General features: G+C 38.6%; 1 protein-coding gene across 3 annotated transcripts in view; it reads right to left on the bottom strand.

Moving 5' to 3' along the window:
* The window catches only part of LOC126374204 (zwei Ig domain protein zig-8-like), a 258,248-nt gene that overhangs the window by 17,645 nt on the left and 215,700 nt on the right, over positions 1–24,903 (bottom strand). For all 3 annotated transcript variants that reach the window (XM_050020712.1, XM_050020709.1, XM_050020710.1), the window contains one exon: positions 11,304–11,420. In XM_050020712.1, the coding sequence (XP_049876669.1) occupies positions 11,304–11,420 (117 nt within the window). The remainder of the gene's footprint in view (positions 1–11,303; positions 11,421–24,903) is intronic.

Here is a 24,903-nt window from a genome sequence, read left to right as displayed (position 1 = left end):
TTCGAGTCCTGTGATACACAGAAAAAAACGCATTCTTATTTTGAAAAAAAATAAAAATAATATATATCTTAATAAAGATACTATTATACTAGGATGGGTGACCACAAAAAAAAAGTTTTCATCTCGAGCTCCTCCGTGCTTCGGAAGGCACGTTAAGCCGTTGGTCCCGGCTGCATTAGCAGTCGTTAATAACCATCAATCCGCACTGGGCCCGCGTGATGGTTTAAGGCCCAATCTCCCTATCCATCCATAGGGAAGGCCCGTGCCCAAGCAGTGGGGACGTTAATGGGCTGATGATGAAAAATACTATTCGATAATTATTGTTGAATAATAAACTACCATATCCGACATAATTTCATATTTTTTCATTACAACTGTCAATGTAGCCAATTGATATCACGTGGTTGTGCCCGGTCCTATTGTTATTAATAGGATCGTCTCTATTACAAACGATTTAAACAAAGCTGGCCTGGAGTGCGTGTAATATTACACACCTCTGGCTGCCCTTCTAACCTAACCTTCGGGTATACACACGTGACGTCTTTTTTTATATTTTGTTGATATAGAATCCTGTGGCACGCGTAAGGCCGGGTTTCCACTGACGAGGAGATGGGCGGAGAAGAGCGGAGATGTGCGGATTTGACCAATAACAGCGTTCGAGAGCGAAAAACCAAGACGCTCTGTCGCATTCTCCCTCACGGTGATTGGTTACATAAATGGGGCTTAAAGGAGTCGCCATACTGTGAATGTGGTCACCCGGATCAAACCATATCTCACATAGTGAACGAGTGTCCTCTGCCACGGTAATACTATCATACAGTATTGTAACTCGGCCGTGTCCTTGAAATAAATGCCTACACCCGCGCGGTACGTAAACATGCGATAGGGTTGCCCACCTACAGAATTTTAATTACATCTACTTTGAGTTTCTATCTAGTTTTGTGATTGTAAATTATGATTTTTTATTTAAACAAATAAAATACTTTGTAATTGGAATAGGAAGTGTTTAATAAAAATGCATGTTTTTTTTATTCTTAGGTTTAATTTAAAAAATATATGTTTCTCTTATAAATTTGCGACCGAAAAATATTTGCGCCTCGATTGAGACGTACGAAATGCCTTATTATTAAATTTTAAAGTATAAAAAATCCGCATTCGAATATAAAGCTTAATTAAAAATTGTTTTGGGAAACATGGACAAGGAGGAGACAACGGAATATCTTTTACTTGATTATAGATACCTGCAGCTACTTTACAATTTATATGTCGGGTTTTAAATGAAGTTCGGAATATATCTTCTATTTTTTCTATACATTCCACGAAATCATCGCTGGGTACAATTAAAAAAGATTGCGAAGTACTTATTTTAACTTTAAGTTTAATGAAAAATCGCGCGGTTATCTTTTAAAATACAACACACCGTCCGTTCGTCACTGTGCGACATTCGCGACTGGTTGCATGCCGAGCGCATGCTGAGATCCGAGCACGTAGGTATAACTCGCGTTTCGCCCGTTTGTATGGAGTTGGAATACTGTATGATAGTATTACCGTGCCTCTGCACCGGTTCCCAGGTGGTATAGCCGAGCTGCACTGTGTGACGGATGCGGCAGAGACTTGGTTATGGGAGCTTAAGTTGGATATATGATCAACGCAGGATATTTTATTTTGTCTGCCATACGCAACAATAATAATAACGGTGATTGGTCGATTCCTGCACATCTCCGGTCGTCTCCGCACAACTCCGCGTCAATGGAAACGCAGCTTAACAAGGTGAGCACAAAACGATTAGTGACTACGGAAGAACCAAGAAAAGCATATCGTCACTGGAAAGGCAAAATTACGTAAGCGCCAAAATAGGTATTTTGGGTTTTTTATATATTCGGAATCAGCGTTTCATGCTGCGTCGATCTGTCTGGGTAGCATTGCGATACGAGCACTTTTTTGGCGCTTACGTAAATTTAAAAATAGTTGACTTTTTTCAATTCCAGTTTCTTAAACGACAAGATTTTGGTGTTTTTTTCGTGACTGGTGTATAAGTAATATTGTGTTCCTATATAATAACTACATATTAACTTTAAGTAAATTTGGCATTCTATAGTTTGAAAAGTATCATTTTATTAGTAATTTTGGACTACTCAAAATAAAAAATAGACTATGTATAAGTCATTTTTATTTACAGCTTTTAAAATAAGTAAGGCGTATAAGAAAAAAATGTCTTGGCATGTTTATTCAGTGAATGGCGTATAAGTAATTTTGACTTACAGTATTTAGAATAAGTAAGGCGTGTACGTAAATTTGCCTTCGCATTTTTATGCTGTTATTAAGCAAGTTTGTGGGCTAGCAGTAAGTTTCCCAGGAAGTTATTTTTTAACAATAGGTCTAAAAGTAAAACTATTTTAGAATTGATTTTATAATTTATTAGCGACCCGCCCGGCTTCGCTCGGATGCAATGCTGAGGAAAAATGAAATTATTTATGACATCACATTAAAATCCTCAAAAATAACAGTATTTCTACACTATTTATTGGATGTTATTATACATACCTATAAACTTTCCTCTTGAATCACTCTATCTACTAAAGAAAATTGCATCAAAATCCGTTGCGCAATTTTAAAGATTTAAGCGTACATAGGGATATAGGGACAGAAAAAGCGACTTTGTTATACATTTTAAGTTCTGTCGTTTGCATATTTAGCGCCAATTTTGAATCGAGAACTCAAAATTCACATTTGTTGGAATTTCGAATATCAAAACAATTGAAAGCATTAGGATTAATGCAATTGTTTAGTCACAGCGTTGGTTTGAATCTGTCAGGTCACGTCCGAAAATAAATCTTACAAAGAAATAAATTCTATAACTTTCGAAGAGGCCTACCGCGACTTCAGTGTTTCAAACATTTAAAATCTCTATTCCACGATTAAGTGCCATATCTGCGAACCATCGAACGCTGGTATTTAGAATTCGAGCGTGGACATCCGCCTTCACTGAAGATAATATCGTTGCTGTGAGACAACTAATCCTCAAAAATCGTCATACGACATACCGAGAATAGAGGCGTTATTAGGCATTTCAGGGACAACTATTTAAACGATATTGCATGAGGCACTTGGTGTGAGAAAACTAGTTTGCCGTTGCATCCCGCATTTTCTGACGATCATAAGGTAGCCCGCGTCAGATGGTGTAAGAAAACTCTTCAGAGGTTCAACCGAGGAAAGTCAAATCACGTGTACGACATCATCAGTGGTGACAAATCTTGGATTTATGCTATTATCCTGATTCCAAACAACAATCCACAGTTTGGGTCTTCCAAAACGAGTCAAAGCCGACTAAAGTTGTTCGCTCTCGAAGCTACCTTCGTGGAGAAAATCGGTCATGTTGCGACAATTGCACTTGAAGATCGGGGACGGTTAATGCGGATTGGTATACCACAAATTTGTTTACCACAAGTCATCGCCGAACTTCGAAAATCTAACCCAAAGCGACGCATGATGATGCGCAGGGGTGCAGGATGCTGCACCATGACAACGCAAGCTCACACACCGCTCGTCAAACGATTATTTGAAGCAGGAAAACGTAGAAATTCTTGACCATCCTCCATACAGTCCTGACCTAAGCTCCAATGATTTCTTTACATTTCCTAAAATTAAAAAAGAAACTCTTCACGGTCAAAGGTTCCAGTGCGGTGAAGAAGCGGCCAACGCTTTCAAGTCAGCCATTTTGAACACCTCTACTTTGGAGTGGAATAAATGTTAAATAATACCTGGAAAAGTGTATTAAACTTCGTGGTAAATACTCTGAAAAACAATAAGGGGAATTATTGAGGAATTAGAAATTATTGAGGAATTAAAAAGACTTGACCCTTCCAGAGACTTGACTAGACTTAGAGCCACGTATGCTTGTCCTAATTCAAACAATTTTGAGCCCAAATATACTACTGCATGGTCGACTGTGCTGCCCTGCATATGTTATGTTATGTTAGTGGGCTCTGTTTTCCGCATTTAGACTCTAAGGTGGCCCATTATGCGTGTAATTGTTGACTACGTAAGCCAACCTATCTCCTTCTAGAAGCTCAGAAGCCTCCTGGGGATTTCACAGGCTTCGCGGAGCGACCCCATTCCTTTGAGGATTTTTACCCGTTATGCTGACACTCCCGTGCATTCCAGGATTACATGGGGGGCAGTTTCTTCTGCGTCCAGACAGCCTCTGCAAAGTGGGCTGTCCGTTATCCCTAAGTTAAATAGGTGCTTGTTGAGTGGGCAGTGACCCGTTATACTGCCCACTACTATTCGGAGGTCATTGCGGTTTAAGCGAAGCAGTCGGCGAGTGAATTGGATATCATAGACATGATATCCTTCGACTGTCTGCATGTGGGCAGCTGTGCCCATCTGTCGTTGTGTAGTTGCTGGGTATGGTCCCGTACCCACGAGCGTAACTGACTGAAAGGTATCGGCAGGATTGGTTCGGGTCCATATACCCTGGTGTCTGATCCTCTCCTTGCCAGTTCGTCGGCGGCATCATTACCCAGCGATCCACTGTGCTGCCCTGCATATTATGGACGGTGGATGCCAATGACAAAATTAAGGGCAACATCCTTCTTTCAGTCATTTTGTAATATCGTCCATCTTGGATTTTAAATTTTGACATAATCACAGTATTCTACTTGTGTAGCTATTTCATTTGATACCCATATTGAGGGGGTTTGGAAAAATATGTAATCCCCCATTATGTACCGGCTGCCATCTTAGATTTATAATGTTATTGATTTTATTATATTGTATTGACATCGGAATTAAAGGTGCGTACCAAATTTCAGATCAATCTGACAACAGGAAGGTACTTAAATTGCAATATCTAATTTCGATACAAATATACCGTACGGGTTTAGCTAAATAAAACCGTTGAACCCTTTCACGGACAGAAGCCATGGGTCATTGGTGGTTCATAATAGGTAGTATGACACCTTGGAATCGGAACGTCCGTATACGTTCTGTCTTTGAAAGTGTTAAAAAGAAACTTTTACAAACAGATAACGGGTTGTACGCTATTATTTATATTTTATGAAACTTTATTTCTGGCACTTCAGTATTTTAATAGCTATTTTTATAAATCAATTGAAGTAATAAGTAATTTAAGGAGGTATTAAGAATAATTATTTGTTTCTTACGTCTTTTTACCCATGTAAGATATTACAAAAACTTACTTTAAAGAATCTTTGGTGAACTGACATAATCAATCGATCACTTTTTAGGCAATTTTGACATAATGAAAGCAGATGTGTAAAAGTCGTTACAGTAACTTTTACTCCGCTAACATTACAGTATTATTATATTTAAAGAAATATTGTCGTTTTCGTATGCATTGTCGTAAGAGCTGTAAGTAATTTTGCTTCCAAATAATATTTTAACCAGATGGCGGTTAAGTAAATTTGCTTTACTGTAAACTGAAGTCATTTTTACGTAAGCGCCACTATATCCTAAAATAGCAATCCAACTGTTATGATATGTATTGCTGGACATAGAAAATTAAAAAACAATGTAAACTTACATTGACATCATCTAAATTGGATAATTGGGTAAAAAGTTATGATAAAAAAACGAAAAAATTAAACTTTAAACGGCTTTTTCTCGAAATGGCCTTTTGGCGCTTACGTAATTTTGCCTTTCCAGTGACGATATCATAGGCTAAATAAATGGGTTTTCGTACTTTTTGCCTGTCTCGACAGGAAATGGGCGTGCGCTATGTATATTTTATGTATGTTCTTTGGCCTGCTGTCTATTCCAAGAGTGGACATAGTTGAAATAAAAACACAATAGCCAGTACTGGAATAGATTTATGCGCATGTCAGCAGTTTGAACGGGATCCAAGTACTTTGCAGGGAATGAATCTCGAATAGTATTAGAGAAAATGTGCAATATTTCAAATGTTTTCTTCGCATTTCGTAGTGGTCACGAGGTCGAATTTGTTGGTTGAAAACGTTGGAAATGATCCATGAAGTTTTACAATTATATTGCTTTGCTGACACATAACTAAATACTTAAAATCGAAAGAAATATAAATCAAAATAAAAATCAGATTTTAAAAACGTCAGAAAATTCTAAAATAAATAAAAAAAAAACTTTTTTTTCATTGTCTTGTTAGTTGTTGTGTTCTGATTTATTTCTTGTTAATCTGTGCTTAGAACTTATGGCCGGCATCCTTACAAATCAAAAGGCAAATTTTGATAAGTATTAAGAATTTTTAAAGTGGATAATTTTTCTTCGCTCGTGTGGGTTGTTAAAGTTGGGAAGTTAAAGCACGATGCCGTCAACTCTAGACCTAAGTCTAGACACTAATGTCAGAATTACTGTTTTGGGCCGTTAAAAGTTCCTAATATGGCTCATGTAAAGACTAAATACTAATTTAAGTAAATTCATAGTAACCGAGTTCGACTGCTTAACATGCTCTTCGAATCACGTATCATCTTACGTCCGGAAAATCGGGTGATCATCCAATCATCAATCGCAATCATCATCATCACAGGGTCTGCTTACCTAACCTGAAGATTTGACAGGTCCGGTTTCATACAGAAGCGACTGCCTGACTGACCTTCCAACCCGCGAAGGGAAAGCCAGCCCAATACATGTTAGGTCACCACCTCCGTAAATACATTTCTCGGGAATGTGGGTTTCCTCACGATTTTTTCCTTCACCGCTGAGCACGTCAAATAGTAATCATTCGTCGAGTCGTAATCATTTATGATCCAAACATGAATTCGAAAACAAAATCGACAGTCATTGGTTTAGGCCTGTGCTGGTTTCGAATCCGTGACCTCAAAGTGAGAGGCAAGCATTCTACCAACCACGTCAGGCGATCATCCTGCAATGTCTTAACCAAACTAGGGATCAATCACAAAGTGATTATTGTCGTTAAGTCTCGACCGGGATTGGAACCCGAGACAGTACCATTTACATAGTTAACGCATTATTTCGTCACATTTTCGGCGAATTTTCGGTGAATTTCTAACGCACGCGGCCTGGTTGCTCAAATGGATGGAAAAGTTGTTTCCAAGTTTGGGGAGAAAATTCCTAAGTTGTATTTTGCAAGGTTCACAAAGTTCCCATATAAATTTTGAGTGTTTAAAGTAGGTATATTTTGAGAGCGTCAGTTACTTTGGTGTTCTACGGTTTTGTTTATCGAAGGAAATTTCACATACTACGTAAACTCACGCCTATTTCCCACAGAGGTAAGCAAACACAATTCCATTCGCTTCGATCTTGACACACTTCTCTTGCTTCTTCCACTCTTGCCTTCCGCTCCGCAGTTCTCTATCTGACGCGAGTGGTATGGCGCAGCCTATTTCAAAGCAGTACTAGGACTCCTATCCTCCACCTCTGAACTGACAGTTACTGCTGTTCCCTGTTAGGTTTCAGATTACAGTCCCTATACCTTCCCCCTTCCATCCTGCATTGCCATACCGATGGCTCCCATCTCCGCCTATGCAATCGTTGAGATTTCCACCCGTATCCCTGGGCAGGGGTTTTACACTATACCCCCTATCCGACCTCAGCCACCACCTCATTCCGGCCTACTGAAGTAAGAGGCGCCTACCCCGCGGCAAGGACGCGCAAAACAAGAATTGCCCCAGTGGAGCCGAGTTAATGGTCTTGTATGAAACCAAAATTTCAAAACCAAAGGTATGTTAAGTGTACCTTATGTAAAAAAGCTTGTTGTAAGATTGAGGATTACCTAAATGATAAAATTCCTGGAATGCCTGGTATTCAATATGTTCTTTTAAGTATTAAATATTTTGTAAATATTATTAAAAAAAGTGCCTATAAGTACTATAACTCACCGAGACGCCATGGCTCCGTCGCCAGTGACGGTCGCCAAAAAGTTCATATTGAAATGTATGGTAGGTCACTTGGCGGGTCTTTTGGCAACCAAGACATTTTAATATACATTTTTGACGACGTTGCCAGCAACGTGGCCTTGGCTTTTGGGTGAAGTATGGTAATATTTACCTTGGTAAATAAATAAATGGTCCAACAATAATAATATGAAGTTTTTTTTTCGGAATTTGTTTATGGTAAAGCGATAACAAATACTCATTAGTTTCTTTACGGTAAACGAAAATAGGATAGGTACCTAGTCGATCGAATCTAGAGGTCTATTTATGGAGCGAAATTTTTAGATACCTAAACACGCTCAAATGCTTCATCCAAATAACATGATACAGATACTGTCTACTTTTTTCAAGTTATATCCACGATTGAGAGACTCCATAACTGTTTATAAGAAGGTTTCCCAAAGTTACACGTTTCTATACTACGAGTACACAGGAACTGGGAATGGCTACCGGGTGGTATCGAAAACCCATTGAATAAAATGATATTTGGTGCTTGAGGCGGTATTCCGAAACTATCCGATGAAATGGGCTATACTGTAGACCGAACTCGGAATATACCGCTCTACAGTCTGTCCGCGTTTGCTAACATCAACTTTAATATCGGTACTCGGTCTTATAAGTACAACCTTCAGGTTTTTTAACATAACATAACATAAACGGCCTATATACGTCCCAATGCTGGGCACAGGCCTCCCCTCAATCGACCGGAGGGGGTATGGAGCATACTCCACCACGCTGCTCCAATGCGGGTTGGTGGAGGTGTTTTTACGGCTAATAGCCGGGACTAACGGCTTAAAGTGCCCTCCGAAGCACGGAATCATCTTACTTTTTCGGACAATCAGGTGATTCAAGCCTGAAAAGTCCTGAGCAAACAAAAGACAGTATCAGAAAGTGTTTTCAACAATGTCTCCATCGGGAATCAAACCGGATGTTACGTTATGTTGCCTTAATTAAGTAAGACCGAAATAAATTCCCATTTCTCTTGGCAATTACCAACTAATATTAAAAGATATTAATCTGTCTTTGTCATTTCCACACGACGAGATAAGACAGAGCATGTTATATTAATTTGCGCCGAAAATGAGCATCTGTTTTATCGAGTTCTGGATATAATTCCTTAGGGTAAACATTGTTATCAGCGAAGACGAATATAGTATTTATTTTAACAATAATATTTAATTTAATATAATTTTTATATTTAAATTAATTTATATTTAATATTTATTTTTTTATATTTTTTAATAATATTTATTGTACTAATTCTATTTCTCTTTTGTTTTGTATTTTGTTTTTTCCTGTTTGTGCAATAAAGTATTTGTTAACTTCAAAAAAGAAGGACCGCAGTCAATGTGACAAGTACATACTAACATTCATAATATTATGTTAGTCTATATGGGTAGTAACACTTTACAGCTGTATTATGACTGTGTGGTGTCCACCGTTGTATTGAATAAACTATTATTTCTTACTTTTTATTTGACTTAATTTGAATTCGGTTAATTTTTCTACGCATAACTTTTTTATATTACACATTTCTTCGTTTTCGAAACGGAGACGGACAGCACGGTATGACTGTCGTACAAAAATCAGTAAGCACCAAAAGAAAAAAATATAACAATTATCTATTTATATAATATGCTTATTTACTTTTTTTATAAAAATAAAAATATCCTTTATCGAATATCTTATCCTTCTAAAACTACTGTAAGTATATCTCTCTCAAATTCGGCTATACAGGTTGTGAGAAGCTGCAGTAGTTTTAGGCGGATGAGACGTTCGTTATGTAAAATTGACGATTCAAAGTGTAACTATGTTACCTATTGAATAAAGATATTTTTGAATTTGAAAAAAATTGAATTTGAGTTAAACTTTATATCGCAATGTGCTCGCCAAATCGCATGCAACTTAAACATAGCTGGCGAGAAGTGGGTGTATAGGTATACTTTACATACATCTCTGTCTACACCATCAGTGTGAATCTTAAGGTCCGTGCCCACCACACCGTATCATACTAGGACCGTATCCGTCCTGGTACTTGTTTTCTTTGCTTGCAAAGAAAATATTCTTCGTACGAATTTGTATTGTGCAACGCCCACTAGACCGTTCGGTCACCGACCATCACCGTAGCGTGCTATACACGGACCGGCCAGAATTCGCGGCGAGAACGGAGTTGCTCCTTTGCAGTGGACACGGTAGCGTCCTGCACATGCCGGTCCGTTTCTAGATCCCGACGACCCTATTACTCTAGCCATAGAGGCAGCCACTCAGCTCGCGACACCAAACACTTCAGGACCCCGATACCGACCCCGCCGGCGTGGTCGACGATTTCCCTCATTCAGCGCTCATCGCTATCGACCCACTAGGGTCGATTAATTCTTTCAAATATTTTTCCTCTCAGACGACGCCCTGAGCCCGAGGTTCGCGCCCAACTGGGCACCCTCAGGCCTGTTGTCTTAAACGTTGTATCGGGTGAGAGCCTTCAGCGCTCCCCATTTGTCCGGCCAAGTAGTTAATGCCATCTGCGGCAAATCTACAATAAGTCACGTAAAAAAAAAAAAAAAAGGTCCGGGTCTAGCACGGTCCTAAAATGATACAGTCCTCCATGGTCGAGCGTTGTTCCTGAGCGTTCTCGGTCTCGGGCTTTAGATCCGGAGGTCACGAGTTCGAATCCCGGTGAGGACATACCACAAAAATAACTTTGTGATCCCTAGTTTCGTTAGGATATTACATTCTGATCATCTGATTCATGGAAAGCGTTTCCATTTTAATTGTTTGACGTGTCGATACCGGCAATACCGGGTGTCGATAATCGAATCGGAAAGCACGTAAAGCCGTTAGTCCGGTTATTATTTACTGATGTAAGTAGTCGTTACATGGGCGATGTTAGGGGCCTTTGGCGGCTCAATAATAACCCTGACACCAGGGTTGATGAGGGTGGTAATCTACCTCACAACCCACACGAAAGACTACCGACCGAGAACGGGGTTGCTCCGTTGCAGTGGGCACACTCGCGTGCTGCACGCGCCGGTCCGTTGCTGACACCGTCCTAGTACGGTCCTAGTATGATACGCTGTAGTGGGCACAGTCCTATGTAAAAACATCATCATCATCATCAGCCCATTAACGTCCCCACTGCTGGGGCAGGGGCCTTCCCTATGGATGGATAGGGAGATCGGGTCTTAAACCACCACGCGGGCCCAGTGCGGATTGATGGTTATTAACGACTGCTTATCCAGCCGCGACCAACGGCTCAACGTGCCTTCCGAAGCGCGGAGGAGCTCGAGATGAAAACTATTTGGTTTTTTGTGGTCACCCATCCTATGACCGGCCTTTGCGAAAGTTGCTTAACTTCAACAATCGCAGATCGAGCGCGTTATGTAAAAACATAATATTATGAATAAATTACCCGTTACTTACTTTCAATATCCAGTCCTCAGTGTGAGGATTGTGGACGCTGATAAACCTCTGGTCTGAGGTGTAAGTCATCCGGCCTGACGTCAGCAGGTGGATGTCGCGGTGGCGGATCCATGACACCTGCACAAAATAATGCACACCCATCAGTCGTAACATACATACAGTCATGAGCAATATAACGTACCCACTTTAGGACTCTGTCGCACTAACATATTTGACATTTAGTGAGACATACAGTTCAATTTTTCAAAAAAGTTAATGTGACATGGTACCAAAGTGTATACATATTAATGCTCGTGACCGTACATAATAAGATAGAACCACTCAGCTGTGGTAGCCCAGTTGGTAGAACGGGTGTCTTTCACTTTTATTTATTTATTTATAAAGTACAGTCACATCACATACATTAAAACCATTTTAAATTTAGAAGGTTACGATATTGTAACTGACATTGAATTTTAAATTTTAATTATGTAATATTATATTATGACAATTACGGCGTAAATAACTTATACAATTAAGGGTAACGAAGCCTGTGGTGGATTTACATTCTGTTTTTTATTCTTATTGTTTCTGAATAAATATATTAGGGTTTATTTTTAAATAAAAATAATAACAAAAATAATAAAAAAAAATAAGGTTAAATATTTACAAATAAAGTAAAATTAAAATTACGAAGCAAACTTAAAAATTGAATTTAGAAAAATATTAGGTAATTATAAGCATAAGGAAATATTCATAAATAATATCTGTGTAGCTTTATAATAATAATCTAGAATTTTTCTCATATATTATATTAAGCGGATATATATTCACTTTGAGGTAGTAGGTTCGAATACAGCATAGGCCTAAACCAATGATAGTTTGTTTGTATACTCTTTATTGCTTTAGAATACAAGAAAATTTACATATAATTTATCGTTAGATAAAGCATAGGCGAGCTTATCCCTAATTGGGATTTCTTCCAGCTAACCTTGGACAGCCTGAAAGAAACTCAGTGGGCCAGTATTATCACGCAATAAATGAGTTAATATCTATGAGTAGCAAGTAAACTAAATGTATACTTATTACTAATATTACTAAATACGTATATAGACTACTTATTGATAATTACATAAATAAGTATATTACAAGATAAGTATATACATATATAAAACAGATATAATATAATATATAGTATAGTTTAGCTCAAAGTCAATGTTCCAGAAAATACTTCTAGTAGTAGGAGTTTTGATAGTCTTATTTGTTTTCGAATTATTTTTGAGCATTTATGTTCCTTCACCGCTGAACACGTGATCGTGCTCAGCGGTGAAGGAAAACATCGTGGTTTTCCCTTCGCGGGTTGGAAGGTCAGACAGGCAATCGCTTCTGTAAAAAACCGGACCTTTTTTCCACAGGGTCCGCTTACCTAACCTGAAGATTGGACAGGTCCAAAAGAACTTGTACGATTGTCATCATCTTATGTTGTTATATTATTCCGTACCTACCCTATACTAATAATAATTTATAGTTCACAAAATAGTGGATTATTTTGAGGTTAGAACAGTGGGTACTAAATGTAAGTAAGTTTGTATATTTGATTTCGTAGTAAATTCAGTGACAATGTAGGCACTAGGTACTAAATGAAAGGTTTACAGTGTTGATATTAATATAACATTTTGTACCATTTAGTTTCCAAATGGAACTGTATATGAAACCACAATACTCTACGGTATACGAACTATATTCAGTGTAATACTGTATAATGTTTCGTGAATTAGTTACATTTTATTATAGTACCTACAAATACATACATACATGTTAGAGTACGAATATTATACTCTGATCCCAAGGTAACAGTGACCTTTGTGGAGGACGCATAGCGCCAGTTAAACAATGGCTCACTGTCACGGATTACTTTTATTGGATGTTCTCTGTACGGAGTTCGACACAAGAATGGTACAACTCGTGCGGCTCGCCTTCTTATAAGGGTTGTCCCCACTACCGTACCTTGCACGTGTGTCGTAAACAAGTGCAGGTGTTGTTTGTTTGCTAGCCGCACGTGTTGTTTACAGTTAACATAATATTTAGATTTTCAATATTTCGCTGTCGCGCTATCATACATAAACTTTATTTCCCATCGGGGTAACAGAGACTATGGAATTCCATTTGCTTCGATCCTGACACACTTCTCTTGCTTCCTCCACATTCATCAAATGTTTCATACACGCACGCGTGTTCAGAGTAGACCGCACTGAAACAAAGTTATGATATGACAAGCCCTGATAAAGAGATAAAACCCACTTATTTGTTCTTGACACTCCCAAATTTAGATTCTGAATAAAAACAGAACCAAAACGTTTTGATCGTAATATTAACGTCGTGACATGCAAAGCATTGAAACACTTTGGAATTACCTAAAATACACAGTTTTTACTCAGTCGCAATTAATTTTGCCGAGCCTATATATACATGTATTATATATTACGTCTGAAAAGAGCAGCAAATCTCTTTCGGCTGTCTCACAGCGTCGTTTGCGCGCTCTTATCGCCTGCACTCTTGAACCACCCTGTACCTTACACTAGACGTTACGCCATGTCAGGGGCTATTTGCGGCTCAATAATAACCTTGACACCAAGATTTTCACCCACACGATAGAAGAGAAGTGAAAATACTCAGAATTTTCATTTTTTAAACAATTTCGCTTGCTTGGTGGATTTCTTCTATCGTGTGGACTGCATATCTTCTTAATACAACGGTAACTCTACGCCCCGCACTAATTCGTACCCAGCGCCGAGTTATTACTTCACCTCCTCTAGGTCGTAATTTAGTTTAAATGTCTGTAAAGGATGACATTGTGAGGTATGCCGGAAAGCAGTGGATGATACTTGCACAGGACCGGAAAGGATAGCGTGAAAGAGAGGAGGTCTATATCCAGCAATGGGTGGATGCGGGCTGAATAAATCCGGCCAAGTAGTTAATGCCATCTGCGGCAAATCTACAATAAGTCACGTCAAAATAAAATGGGCTGAATAGATAGATAGATAAAAACCGCTAAGGAGTAAGCGGCAACGCGCACGGGCTGTTTGTTTCGCTCGCACATACGCGGTAAGGAGAATCAGTCATTTTTTAGGTCGTGCGTAATTTAAGAATTAAGAAAAAACCGCATTTCTTTAGTCAAATTTTATGTGCTTTTTGTCCTTGACACAAAATTGTTCGGAAAAAAATTCTGCTAAACAATTTCCCGGCTAAAACGTTCTTTACCAAGTTGCTTAGCCAGCGCGATCGTTAGCGGCCCCCTGTCGTTGAATAAAGCCTTACTAATGGGGTGCAGTGCCCACGAACGTGACGATGACGGTTTTTGCATAATACTACTCTAATGCGTGCCTTAGACGCCCAAACGGGGGCTAAGGCCGGGACTCCACCACAGCGGAGATGTGTGCTGTGTGCTGTGCGAGAAAAGTAGGTAACATAGTTACACGTTAAATCGCCATTTCTTACATAACAAACGTCTCATCCACCCAAAACTACTGCAGCTTCAATATATAGCTGGGGAAGTGAAGCTGCACGAAAAATCTCGGCACAAGCCCTTCTAGTTCTTTAAAAAAAAGAACCATAAAATACTGTTATACAATTTAGTAATTTGGCTGCTTAGTCAGTTCCGAGATAGTTAATCTGATGCATTAATATCTTCTAGATAATTACTAATCTTATAATAACCTGTTTATACAAAGTTTCTGTTCAATTACTTAAAACTGTTCAAAGGTAAGGATGTTTTACAGCTCTGGTGAATCCACCGAAGCTGTGCGGATATGCGTACTGTGTATCAGATATGTGTGCTGGTTGGCCTTGCGAGTGTGCGAGGTGTTGAGTTCTCAATACGCATTCTGACATAAAATATAGACGATTATGCTATAAATGCAAAGAAAGTATCTTCTTTTATTTGCAGAAGAAGAACTACACCATATTGTAGATGTCCTTAGAGAAGGTTTAGTACGATCTACTCTCAACCTGCGTGCGTGTGCGAAACGATTGATGAATGTGGAGGAAGCAAGAGGTATATCAGGATCGAAATGTAAATGATAAAAATGTCTGATACTGAGTGTGTTCCTCTAGTTATTAAATAACTTGTAATATACCCTCATTGATTTAAAAAATGTGTTGCTGTTGCAGTTTCTTGTCATTTCTTCTCCTCAGACATAACACCTTGCGAAATGACGTAAATTCAAAAATATTACATTGACCTTCAACAAGTTTATCCATGATAATTACGTTGAATAAATGATTCTGATTTCTGAAACAAATGGAACTCCATAGTCCATAGTAGTTAGATAAGCGGACCCTGTGAAGTCCGGCCAAGTAGTTAATGCCATCTGCGGCAAATCTACAATAAGTCACGTCAAAAAAGAAAACGAAAGGATCCTGTGAAAAGCGGGAAAATGCTAGGTAGATGATGATGATTGGTTGCTTAAAAAACATCTCCTCTCCGCTTATCTCGTCTTGGCTTTGGTGGAGTCCCGGCCTAACAGCGAATATATTTATTTTGTTAAAAATGTTGTAAGGTTGGGCCTTTTATTGTAGTCGGAAATGGGGGTTACAAGATGATGGGTTTATTATAGTAGATCTGCCTTAGATGGCATCTACTTGGCCGGACAAATGAGGAGCGCTGGAATTGTAATGGAAGCCATACACTGACTTTAGTTTCGATGGAAACAGAAAATAAATTGTTTTGGAATCTGTTGTCTTAAACTTTGACCGGGTGAGAGCCTTCAGCGCTCTCCATTTGTCCGGCCAAGTAGTTAATGTCATCTGCGGCAAATCTACAATAAGTCACGACAAAAAAAATGTTTTGAAATCTTTTAATCTATTCGTAGGTAAGTCGTAGCTTATAACTACATTCGTAGCATGCGTAGCACTATGCTACGAAATACAGAATAACTAAGTTATAGAACGCACTCACTCCGCTCCAAACCAAGTCATATCGGTTTCCAGCGAGATTTAACTCCCCTCTCTAGGTCTTACTGTAGCCTGATATGGTCGCAAGCCGTTAAATAATATGGGAGCCCGCGCACACTGTTTGTCTCGCTTGCACTTACGCGTCAGTCGGCAGTCGGCACACAGTAATACCGAGATTTTTATAATATGATGACGTGTTCGTAGTGTCCTATAAGGTAAAGTTTATACCCAGGCCAATCCGAGTCCAACCGTTTTAGTTTAGGATACATAAAACATAAACAGCTTCATATATACATCACACTGTTGGGCACAGGCCTGCCCTCAATCAAACGGAGGGGGTATGGAGCATACTCCACCACGCTGCTCCATTGCGAGTTGGTAGAGGTGTTTTATAATAGCCGAGACCAACGACTTGACGTGCCCGAAGCACCGATTCTTATCTCATCTTACTTTTTCGGACAAGCTTGCAATGTCCTTACCAAACAAAGAACAGTCTCACAAAGTGGTTTCGATTATGCCCCCATTAGGCATCGAACCCGGACCCCAGGTCGTGAGCCCGACGCTCCAACCACTAGACCACTGAGGCTGTTAGTTTAGGATAACATAAATAATTTAGCGACAAACGAAATGCGATAAGAAATAATTTATCGTAAAAACGTTTTATCGTAAATGTCACGTGTCAAAGATAAATAAAAGAAAATAATAAATAATAACGACGCGATAAATGGTAGTTCTTGAGGTTATTTTCTAGAATATTCGATGTATTTATTTTGGGCCTAAAGGAGCCAGTTTCGCTTAGAATAGGGATTTCATAAACGTTCGAAATGAATATAAATGTAAACTGTCACTGGCAATGAATATATTTTATTTTATTCTAAATTATTATTTCTCTCTTAATCCCTTTTTTGAATGTAAGTTTGATAGTGATTTATGTATAATCGAACGTTTTTTTGTGAATTTGTGAATGTCAAATCTTCTACTATCGTATGGGTTGTGAGGTGGAGTATCAACCTCATCAACCCTGGCCAAAAGCCAAAGGCCCCTGACATGGCGCATGTAACGACTACGTACTTACAACGGTAAGTAGTAACCGGAACCAGCGGCTTAACGTGCCTTCCGAAGCACGGATCATCTTACTTTCGGACAACCTGGTGATTAGCCAGTAATCTGCTAACCAAACTAGGGACCACAAAGTATTTTTTGTGATATGTCCACCGGAAATAGAACTCGACAACCTCCGGATTGTCAGCCTAACGCTCAACCACTGGACCACTGAAGTCGTTGAAAGTCAAAATGATTTATTAATTTATATTAAGTGCAGTTTACAGTTTCACAGTGTGTTGTCGTGTATACAGTTGGTTAGAAGACAGGCAGCTTCTGTAAAAAACCGTACCTGTCAAAACTTCACGTTAGGTAAGCGGACCCTGTGAAAATCTGGATAATGCTAGGGAGATGATAATGTTCTTAAGTGCAGGTTTCACAAACACAGTTGGCTCGACCATAATAGACGGCGATACGGCTCACCGCCTATCATGATATCATGATGTTCTAACAGAAAGCTCGGTGAAGTGTGGTTACTTAGTTCATCTTGCGATAGATGTACAATCAAAGAACAAAAGATCAGTCACTGAGCTGGCGAGTTATTTGTAAACAGTGGTGATACGAACCATTAGTCGTCATAATTATAAAATTGATGTTTTTGTAGGTGTTTGTGGTCTATTACAGAAACGACGCGTATTCAGAAGGTCTTAAGTGAAACAGTCTGTAAATCTATTACTTTTGAAGAAACTGATTGGACTTTTGGAGCTTATAGTACCTTTGACTACCCCAATTGGGATATACTCGGGAGCTTATATTATGTAATTTGATAAGTTGATTTCAGGGACTGTACCCTGGAACCTGATAGAGGGCAACAGTAACTGTCAGTACTATTCAAAGGCGGAGGACAGAAGTCCTAGTATGGCTTCGTAATAGACTACTCTGGGCGCCAACCCACTTGCGTCAGACAGAGTACTGCGAGGCGGAAGGCAAGAGGGAAACCACTGCTCTATATTTCCCTTAAAAAAGTAGCATGGAAAATGCTGCACCGACAAGAGCGTAGCTCTTAAATTGATGATGATGAAGTTGGTTTTAGCCTACAATGTCCGAGCCAAATCAGAAATAGTTTCACAAGAGTTATATTTTGTTAGACAAGAATTGAACCTTTGACCTAACGAACCTAACGCTTTATGAGTAGGACAACGTCGGTTGGACTTTATTATTCCTATCCTACTTACCTAGAAAGTTATATTTAAACTTAAAGACATCTTACCTTATTAAGGACAAAAAATACATAAATTATTTTTAAAAGCAAACAATTACACAACTAAATAAACTGACAAAAAGGTCAAAGCTTTCCCGTTTTAGATTAAATTGAAATAGAATCATGGGTCTTAGATTAAAATATTTACGTAAACCCGTACAAAATGATGAGGAAAAGAGAAAAGAGAAGAGGAAGAGAGTTAAAGAGTCTTTTTTTAATTATTTCTTTTTATTTTGGTGCAATACGAGTAAAGGATACGGGGTGTTAGTGACATCGTAACGAATACTGAGGGGGATGATTCAGACCATGATTCTGAGTTAATATCAAGTGGAATTATCCGTCGCAAAATTCATGTTTTTTTTTAAAATTATTTTCAATTCTATACTTTTGCGATGGAAAATTCCACTGGATATTAACTCTAAAACCTCACTAGGACACTACTGTCGCACCTACAAAAACGTTGTGTAAACGCTACGTTACCTGTCCTCGCCTAGCACGTTAACGGCCTCTGTGGTCCAGTGGTTTGAGCGTTAGGCTCACGATCCAGAGGTCCGGGTCCAAATCCAGGGATACACCACGAAAAACACTTTGCAATTCCTAGTTTGGTTATAGGACATTACAAACTGATCACCTGATTGTCCGAAAGAAAGATGATCCGTTCGGAAGGCACGTTAAGCCGTTGGTCCCGGTTACTACTTACTGATGTAAGTAAGTAGTCGTTACATGAGCTATGTCAGGGGCCTTTGGCGGCTCAATAGTAACCCTGACACCAGGGTTGATGGGGTTGGTAGTCCACCTCACAACCATCACGATAGAACAACCTAGCACGGCAACCTAGCCGCGCGCGGCGTGAATTATATCAAGGGTTTCGACCGATAGCCGTTCGACATCTATCTATGTAGGCAGCATTCATTGTCATAGCAGCATTGCAGTTGTCATGCAAACCCTGTTGGAGGGGTTAACCAAATGAACAACTTTTCAGGGTACGTTCACCAAAAACAATATACATGCTCAGATTATACGTAATAATTGGTACCTATTTTCTCATTACTCGGGTACATCATCATCATCAGCCCATTAACGTCCCCACTGCTGGGGCACGGGCCTTCCCTCTAGATGGATAGGGAGATCGGGCCTTAAACCATCACGCGGGCCCAGTGCGGATTGATTGATGGTTATTAACGACTGCTAATGCAGCCGGGACCAACATAATTATTCCAAACTACAATGTTATGGTCTGCCTTTATATAAAAATAATTGTTGCTTGATATTTGGATCACATTATGTCATGCATATTTCAATCACGTTATGAAATCACCAAAATACCAGGTGCCAACTGCATACAGTTTCATGTTTGTAATGTTACTTGTTATTAAGTGCTAAGAATAATCTACTTTTAGTTGGTGGAGAGTCAAAATCAGAATCATCAGGTTATTATCACTACATAGTATAAAACAAAGTCGCTTTTTCTGTCCCTATATCCCTATGTACGCTTAAAACTTTAAAACTACGCAACGGATTTTGATGCGGTTTTTTTTAATAGATAGAGTGATTCAATAGAAAGGTTTATATGTATAATAACATCCATTGAATAGTAGAGAAATACTGTTATTTTTGAAGTATTTAATGTGATGTCGTAAATAATTTCATTGTTTCCTCAGCATTGCACCCGAAATTGTTGAATAAACTTGTTTATTCAACAATTTGAATCTATAATGTCATATCGCGAGGTGTTAAGGCTGAGGAGAAATGACAAGAAATTGAAAAGCAACATACCTTTTAAATCAATGTAGGGTTACATAAACAAGTTATTTAATAAGTAGAGGCATCTTCATCGTGGTGTCCAAATATTATATTGGCCTTATTTTAACAATTTCATTCGCCTAATCTCTACTTCCGAAGCTTTATGACATTTTCATCATTGTGATAGAACAATGCCTCTTTGCTAAAATAGGCCGATTATGTCATGAATTTTCGACCGAAATTCACAATTGACAGAATACTGGTTCAATACATATAATGGCCTTTGAAGATATTTCGAAATTTCGCTTTTGAATTTCCCTAGGAGACACGCGCCGGGAAGAATTCCGTTTTAGCCTTGAAAAATACCCCGGACACTTCACACAAAACACCTCGTTCTACACAGATACTGCACATTGCCGTTAGCGTAGACGCGCGTCTGTGTGTGTGACGTCTGACGCCCATACGATTGAAGACTAAAGTAAGACCTAGTGGGGCGAGGGAAACCTAGTTCAGCCCCTGGTGAGGAGTGGAGAGTTGCCATTCTATACGTAGTATTATTGCTTACTATACTGTACTAAACCAAGATCACGGGTCTTATTTTTGCAACTCGCGTCCGAAAATATATACTTGTCCTGTATACATCTTGCAAATAACAAGGTCTGCGTGCTAAGCATCGTAAGCGCGCAACTCTTTTCGCCTCGACATACGTCACCCGTCACTCTCTCACAGTACTGCACAGAAAGAGACAGACGATCTCTGTCGCGGCGAGAAAGAGTCGCGTGCTTACGGTGCTAGGCCCGCTGATGTGCTTCGTGAAATGGGTACTTATATATTTTCGAACGTGATTCTGAAATCGAGCGATTCAAATATAAGCCCCCGCACCAGAGCAGCGTGGGAAGTCTGTGCCCCAAAGCGGGACGTTTATAGTCTGCTTATGCTATGTTTACCCAACGTAAATTGGTTTGACACGCGACGTACCTCACGAACACATAAAATTATATCCCAATTGGGGTAGTCAGGGGTACATCCAGCGCATGATGAACTAAGTACTTCACCCAGCTTCTGTTAGCCTTTCTTGGCCTCCGTGTTAAGTGTTGGTGCTTTGGGCTCACGTCACGATCCAGAACGGTTCGATTCCCAGTGAAGACATATCACAACAATTACTCCGTGATCCCTAGTTCGACAAAGTCATTACAGGCTGATCACCCGATTGATAGAAACCGTTTCTTTTTTAATTGTTTGACGTGTCGCCACCGGGAATCGAACCCAGAACCTCCGGATGAGCCTAAAGTTCAACCACTGGACCACCGAGGCCATTAGCGATATTGTAGTTCATGCTAATAATCCTTTCTGGGGTGCACAGAGCAATGCGAAACTAACTCCATATTCGTAATGCGACCGAACGCAACAAAGGGTGAACTAAGTTATGCTAATATCAATATTATTAAAGTCTTTATAGCCTATTTCTAACTGGAGTAAGCTAAACGTGCTTTCAAAGGCGCTAGGAAGATTGAAGCCAATTCGAAGATTATATGGCTTATTATACTTGGTCGCATAGACGTAATAAATATCAGCATCTACCGTACCTTACTGGTTCCACTTACCTAACCAGAAGGTCCAGACAGGTCCAGTTTTTTACAGAAGCGACTGTCTGTCTGACCTTCAAATCCGCGAAGGGAAAACCAGCTTAATACAGATTAGGTCACCTACACCGAAACGCATTTCTCTCTCGGGAATGTAAGTTTCCCCACTGTTTCCTTCACCGCTGAGCACGTGATACTCATTTATAATCCAAATAATATATGATTTTGAAATTGAATTATAAAAAAATGATTTCCCGTGCTGGGGTAATGAGATACAAGAGTTCTTCCAACTGCACTACCACGGTGGTAATAAATTCCAAAATACTTAATACGGATACAATCTCTGTCTCTCTATCTCCTTGGCATTTATTATTCCCATCTTTTTTTTTAATTTCTTTATGAACAAAATTACATACATATACATTTTAATACTATCGCCAAACTACAACCGTATTTTGTTGGCGTCGCGCTCATTCCCTAATTTTGTTTACGTACCAGCATTTACAACAACTGCCCTCCACCCACTAAAATCCTATAAATTGACTTATACTACACACACTTAACTTACTAAACTTAACTACACTCATTATTTATTCCAACATATATACCTTCAGTTTCTTCTTAAGACTACCAGTACACATAATTTTATTTTTATCTAACAGAAATGGAATATTATTACATAACCTTGGAATTTATTTATTTAATTTATTTATTTAATGTTCGGAGAAACAACAGCTATAATTAATTTAGTAGCAACTTATGGTAAACACAGAAAGCCAATTAATTATAGTTCCTCGCAGATGGCAAATTGAAAAAAAATAAAAAATATATCTGATAAGTATTATATATTATCTGATGGTGGGGTCTGCCTTCTTCGTACTTTTCTTCCACTTCCTCTATCAGACGTGTCGTTCTCGGACACATTGCACATACACAGAGCCTTTTCGACCATGTCCGCCCATCTTGTTTTTGGTCGTCCTCTTGGTCTAAGCCCTGGTATATTTAGATTGACTATAACATTCAGCGGAATCTCTCACCGGGTATTTCATATTCCTGCATCACGCACCATTCTCGGACGAAGGTCCCCAGTAGCAAGAATGTGCATACAGTACAACTACTGTCAAAGTAAAAATTCTACAGTAGATATATATTTGGTGACAGTCTGGCCGCTTTAAAGCGAATTTTATTAAGTTAATTCTTACCTTCTTTTTAAATTTACTTAGTTCTGTAATGTGAATATAATTTCGAAAAGGGGGTGAACTCCTATAATTGCCGTGCATTTCGAAATTGTACACGCAAAAAAAAAAAAATATTGTCATGTAAGAAATGTACTGTGTTGGAGTTCCATGAACAAAATAAATAAATAAACATTATCACAGTACCCACATAATAAGGAGGTCTTCTTTTTACGTGCCCAAACCAACGAAGCCTGTTCTCTTGTAGCTTTTCGGAGATGTCGCGTGCGCCGAGACTGCCGCGCACGTTAATACGGATAAAATCACGTCGTCGTCGGGAATGTGACACGGTGGTTTTAAAAGGAACTTAAAGGATTATTATTTGAGTCTTGCTTGAGTTGCATTAGTCGTATTTGTATGCATTTACTTATTTATTTAGGTATATATATTGTATATAGTGTATAATATATTTATGAACCAATATACAGGGTGGCCCAGAAGTACAGGTTCAAAATGAAAAATTAGATAGAGGGGCTCATTAGCTACCAGAAACACCCCCATGTATGTTCAGCAATTATTTACGGTTTAGGAGATATGACCCATTTTGTACCTTTTTCTAGATTTTCTACCTTACTTCAGAAATAATCATTTTGTCGCTATCCCTTTCTTAATAATTATTTTATTTTACTTCACAACTATGCCTAAGGCTGTGTACCGCTCAATCAAAGATAAATCAAAGTCAAATCAAGTATAAAAAAAAAGTTATCAGAAGTCAAAGTGAGAATTCGACCAAAATTGTTACAGTTGTTTAAACTTCGCCGAAGAATAATAAACACATGAGATTGTCATGGACCCTGAACGTATTTCTAAAAACTGCTCCATTTAATACGCTTTTAGAAACATTAAAAAGAAGTACCCTTAATAAGGGCATAAAACTAAGTAATTAGCCCTCAAAGATTGCAAGACAGACAGATTTGAAGGAAAATTTGTCATTCTCATACGATGTAGCTGCTTCTTTCTAACGTTGTTAAAGGTGCTCAAAGACAGATTTTATTTTAGTATCCAATAGTAAGCATCACCAACAGTGTTTGGGGATAACTTTTTCCTTCAAATCTATGTACCTTCATTAAAATACGAATACCAAAAGTGACTGCAAGTTTTGTCTTCGGATTGTTGCTATGTCTACCCTGTTAGCGATTATAAGCGTAATTTTTATTTACTTTTAACTGAAAATGTGTCTTTGAGCACCTTCAACAACGTTAGAAAGAAGCAGCTACATTGTATGAGAATGTCAAATTTTCCTTCAAATCTGTCTGTCTTGTAATATTTGAGGTCAAATTACTTAGTTTTTTGCCCGTATTAAGGGTACTTTTTTTGGATGTTTCTAAAAGCCTATTAAATGGAGCAGTTTTAAGAAATACTTTCAGGGTCCATGACAATCTCATGTGTTTATTATTCTTCGACGAAGTTTTAACAACTGTAACAATTTTGGTCGAATTCTCACTTTGACTTCCGATAACTTTTTTTTTATACTTGATGTGACTTTGATTTATCTTTTATTAAGCGGTACACAGCCTTAGGCATAGTTGTGAAGTAAAACAAAATAATTATTAAGAAAGGGATAGCGACAAAATGATTATTTCTGAAGTAAGGTAGAAAATCTAGAAAAAGGTACAAAATGGGTCATATCTCCTAAACCGTAAATAATTGCTGAACATACATGGGGGTGTTTCTGGTAGCTAATGAGCCCCTCTATCTAATTTTTCATTTTGAACCTGAACTTCTGGGCCACCCTGTATAAAGTATATAATAATATGTTTATATATTTATGAAATATACAATTTATTTAAATGTGGTCTGTAGGT

This window comes from Pectinophora gossypiella, chromosome 17 (genome assembly GCF_024362695.1).
Source record: "Pectinophora gossypiella chromosome 17, ilPecGoss1.1, whole genome shotgun sequence".
Classification (NCBI taxonomy): domain Eukaryota; kingdom Metazoa; phylum Arthropoda; class Insecta; order Lepidoptera; family Gelechiidae; genus Pectinophora; species Pectinophora gossypiella.
The sequence above is the reverse complement of the archived record's forward strand: the minus strand, read 5'-3'. Positions and strand labels throughout refer to the sequence as shown.